The 3,672-nt window shown below is 65.5% G+C and overlaps 2 protein-coding genes across 2 annotated transcripts; both read right to left on the reverse strand.

The window, feature by feature from the left end:
- Positions 1 to 12: 12 nt before the first annotated feature.
- Positions 13 to 1,302, reverse strand: MNEG_11996 (hypothetical protein; the record flags this gene model as incomplete). Its single annotated transcript, XM_014039530.1, has 1 exon — positions 13 to 1,302. The coding sequence occupies one exon, from the start codon at positions 1,300 to 1,302 to the stop codon at positions 13 to 15; it is 1,290 nt and encodes a 429-aa protein (XP_013894984.1).
- A 457-nt stretch (positions 1,303 to 1,759) lies between these two features.
- Positions 1,760 to 2,883, reverse strand: MNEG_11997 (hypothetical protein; the record flags this gene model as incomplete). Its single annotated transcript, XM_014039531.1, has 4 exons — positions 1,760 to 1,861; positions 2,010 to 2,048; positions 2,232 to 2,355; positions 2,552 to 2,883. 4 exons carry the CDS (start codon positions 2,881 to 2,883, stop codon positions 1,760 to 1,762), a joined length of 597 nt encoding a protein of 198 aa, XP_013894985.1.
- Positions 2,884 to 3,672: the final 789 nt, after the last annotated feature.

Genomic DNA, 3,672 nt, shown 5'->3' on the forward strand with positions numbered 1-3,672 from the left:
CCCCCCCCTCACTCACTTGAGCCTCTGGAGCTCCCGCTGCAGCCCCTCCGCGCCCTGCCGCAGCCGCTGCGCGTCCGCCGCCCGCTCCGCCACCTCCAGGCTTCGCAGCACCAGCTGCGCCTGCAGCGCCTCGTGGGCCGCCTGCTGCTCCTTCAGCGCCGCGGCGGCCAGCTCGGCGCGCCGCAGGGAGTCCTCCAGGTCGGCCAGGCAGAAGCTGCACGCCCCGTCAGACAGGGAGACCACGACCAGGCCGGGGCCCGGCGGGGGCGGCGGTGCGGCCGCGCACGCGCCGCCCCTGCTGTTGCTGCTGCTTGAGCTTGCTAGCCGGCTGCTGCTGCTGCTGGCAGCGCCGCGCGCGGGCCAGCCGTTCCCTGCGCAGTTGCCGTCGCTGGCCCCCGTGCCACCAGGGGCTGTTGCGGCTGGCGCGCCCCACGGAAGGTCTGAGGGCCCCTGGGCGCTGCTGTGGAACAGCAGATGCTGCGGCAGCACGCCAAGCGCGCGTGCGATGGCGTCGCGGACAGCGGCGGGATCGGGCGCGCCGGCCGGCGCCGCGCCCTCCGCGGCGTCGCTGCTGCGCCGCCGGGACGCGGCTGGCAAAACCAGGTCAAACGCGGGCAGCAGCAGCTGCACCTGGATCGTCACCTCGCCCTTGGCCGCCGCCTGCTGCTGCTGCTGCTGCTGCTGCATGCCTGGCCGCTGCAGGTTCAACTGCATGCGGCCGGCGGCGGCGTCGGGGCCGCGGGCCGGGCTGTGCGCAGGGGACGATGCTGACGTTACAAACAGCGCCAGCGGAGGCGGCTTTGCACCGCGCGTGTAGGGCCCGCCGCCACCACCTGCCGCATCATCGCTAAAGCCGATCAGCTGGGGAACGCGGGGCATTTGGCGCAAAGATTGGTGTGTGCTGCCCTGGTGTTGCTGCTGCTGATCCCCGCCATCTGCAGTGGCACCTGGCGGCACAGGCAGCTGCAGAGCGCTGCGTCCGCCGCTGGGGGCTGGCAGCTGCAGTGCAAACCTAGGCGGAACCGGCCGTGGGCGGTCACATACATGCTCTTGCTGCTGCTGCTGCTGCTCGTGCTGCTTGGCTGCTGCTGCATCGCTCGACGCCGCCCTGTCGTTGGCGTCTGATATGCCTGGCCCCCGCGCACTAGTTGCGCGCTCCGATCTTGCTGAAGGGGGCGTTGAGGGACCTGGGCTGGCGTCAGACTCGCTCAGCACAAGAGGGATGTCGTCAAGCTCGCTGGACCCGAGCTCGCTTTCTTCCCCTTCCTCTGGGCCAGCCCAGCACTCATCATCGTCTGCCATATCAAAGAAGCTTTCGACACGGTCGACAAAAGTGGTTGGCAGCTACACCACCTGGACAACAACAATTTTGCGAGTGTTGCTGTCCTGCTGACCGACCGTCGAGGCTTCAATCGCGAACCTGCGCGTATGCAAATCGCAGATGTTTGGTAACACAACAAATACGGTAGGGGCGGACAACGTGCTGTGCCTCAGGAAGGCGGCAGCAATGCACATGCTCGCTGCTGCAGCTCAAGCTCTGGCTGCATGGCGGTCTGTGTGGGTACAGTACCATGCAGCTTTGCCATAATTGGCCCTGCGGCGTCCAAAACGGGCCGCACATCAAGGCTTGTGCATACCGCAAGCACAGGGAAAGTGTTGCACAAGGCGCCGCCAGGTAAGAAGAATTCTCAGACCTCGCACCAGAGCTGTTGCGTGGGCTGGCTAGCCCTGGTCGCACGCAGCGGCAGCAGACCCGGCATTACGAACCCGTCATCGCCGCGAGCCGCCGCTGTTGCGCTGCCAGATGAGCCTCTTTTGAGCGAATGGTGCGCTCGAGCGTCCGCAGGTGCACGTCCGATTCCTGGGGTTGTGCAGTGCGGCCACAGACTTCATGAGCCACAAGGCTTGCGCCTGGATTGGCCTGCAGCATGTCAGGCTGAGGGCTGCTCACATCTGTGTCCTAGGGTCACGCTGCCCAGCAGCCCCAGCCTCGGCCCCGCATCCCCCACCTTGATGGCCTGCTCTAAATTCCGTAGCTTCCACTCGCCCTGCAGGAAGATGAGGATTAGAATTAGAACTGTTACAGCGTCCGGTGGTCGCCCGCTTCTGAAGTCATCCAAGCTCAGGGGATGGGAGGAAGAGCGGTATGGCCCTCCAGGGCTCAGCACCAGCCCCAAGCCCGTCGGTGCTTTGCACGCTCTGCAGCACTGCGCGCACGCGCTGCGCCTCACCTGAATTGGCTGGGGCTGCAGCAGCTGCTCATGGTGGGCGCGCACAACCCCAAGCTGCCAGCCTTGCAACGCAGCCTGCGCTTTCTCCAGCCGCGCCGCCGCCGCAGCCTCCCCACGCTTCCGCCTGCCGAGTGACCCGAGTATGCTGCTGTTGTTGATTGTGCCTCGACAATACTAGCATCCATCGCGCTCAGTGAGCGTGGATCAGGACCCTCCTGACCAACCACCAATGCTGGACATGCCACAAGCACCGCGCATCCCTGCGTCCCTGCATCCTGAAAACTGGCACTCTGGGTTAAACCCCGGCACTCGCGGCGCACCTGTTGGCCTGCAACTCCTCCCGCTGGCGCTCCCTGAGGCGAGCCAGCTCACGCTCAGTGTTGGCCACCGCGCTGCGCACCGTCATCAGGTCCACGCGCCGCTTGAGGCGGCGATCCCTGAGCACAGCCTCGTGGGCGGCGCGGAATTGCAGCCGCGCGGGGCCGGCCGCAGCGGAGCAGCGGTAGCCGTGGCGCTCACACAGCGCGCGCCAGGCGGGCTCGCACGCGGTTCCGAACACGATCCGCCGCCATGCGCGACAGACGCGGCTGGCGTGGAGGAGGTCCTCTGCCGACACCAGCGCGCACACGCGTGCGAGCGAGTCGTCGTCCATTCAATGAGCAGGGGTGGGCGCCTCTCCTGCTGCGCCCCTCCTGCTGCAACGCTGGCTGCAACTGCACAAGGCTTGTACCAGCGGATGCTACTGGACGCTGTGTTTCAAGTGCAGCAACGACGTGCTGACAGCAGCCGCAGTGCTGCGGCTGTTCCCAAAGTGGTGCGGAGGGATGACGCCGCAGCGCCACTGCACTTGAGCGGACGCGCCACCCCTGCCTGCTGCCACAGGGAGGTGGGCCAGCGGCGTGACGTCAGGATGGAACGCCGTTGAATGTCAGGGCGACGCGATGTCGCTGATAATAATACCAACAGCTTTTGTGTGGAAGCGTGCAGGAAAACGACTACTATAGATCGTGAATCGGGCTGCGAGCTCAGGGTACAGTAGTTGTTTGCAATATCTCAGCCTAGATACAACTATGTGCCAACGCTTTAGTCACAAAGTTATTGACATGGGACTGGCTACGGGCGCATGAGCGTGGCACATGCAACGTGGCAGCCCGCACCTGCCCGCGCCGGCACTTCACTCGCTCGGTCTGGCACCCTTCGCCTTGAGGGTCGCACACCACAACACACCAGCAGGGCAGCCCGCGCGCAAAAGGCCCTACAGCATAGACGCATTCGCCAACATTGACCTGACCCGGGGGACCGAAAAGTCAAGCGTTACCCCTTCACCTGCAGGCTCCATGTGCAGGTGTGTTGCACAGCTGCGGCAGCTCGCTGGCCACGTGCACGTCTGTAAACAACAAGAGCTTGAAAGGTGTGCTAGCCCACAACTAGGGCACGGCAG

This window comes from Monoraphidium neglectum (genome assembly GCF_000611645.1).
Source record: "Monoraphidium neglectum strain SAG 48.87 unplaced genomic scaffold scaffold03006, whole genome shotgun sequence".
NCBI lineage: Eukaryota > Viridiplantae > Chlorophyta > Chlorophyceae > Sphaeropleales > Selenastraceae > Monoraphidium > Monoraphidium neglectum.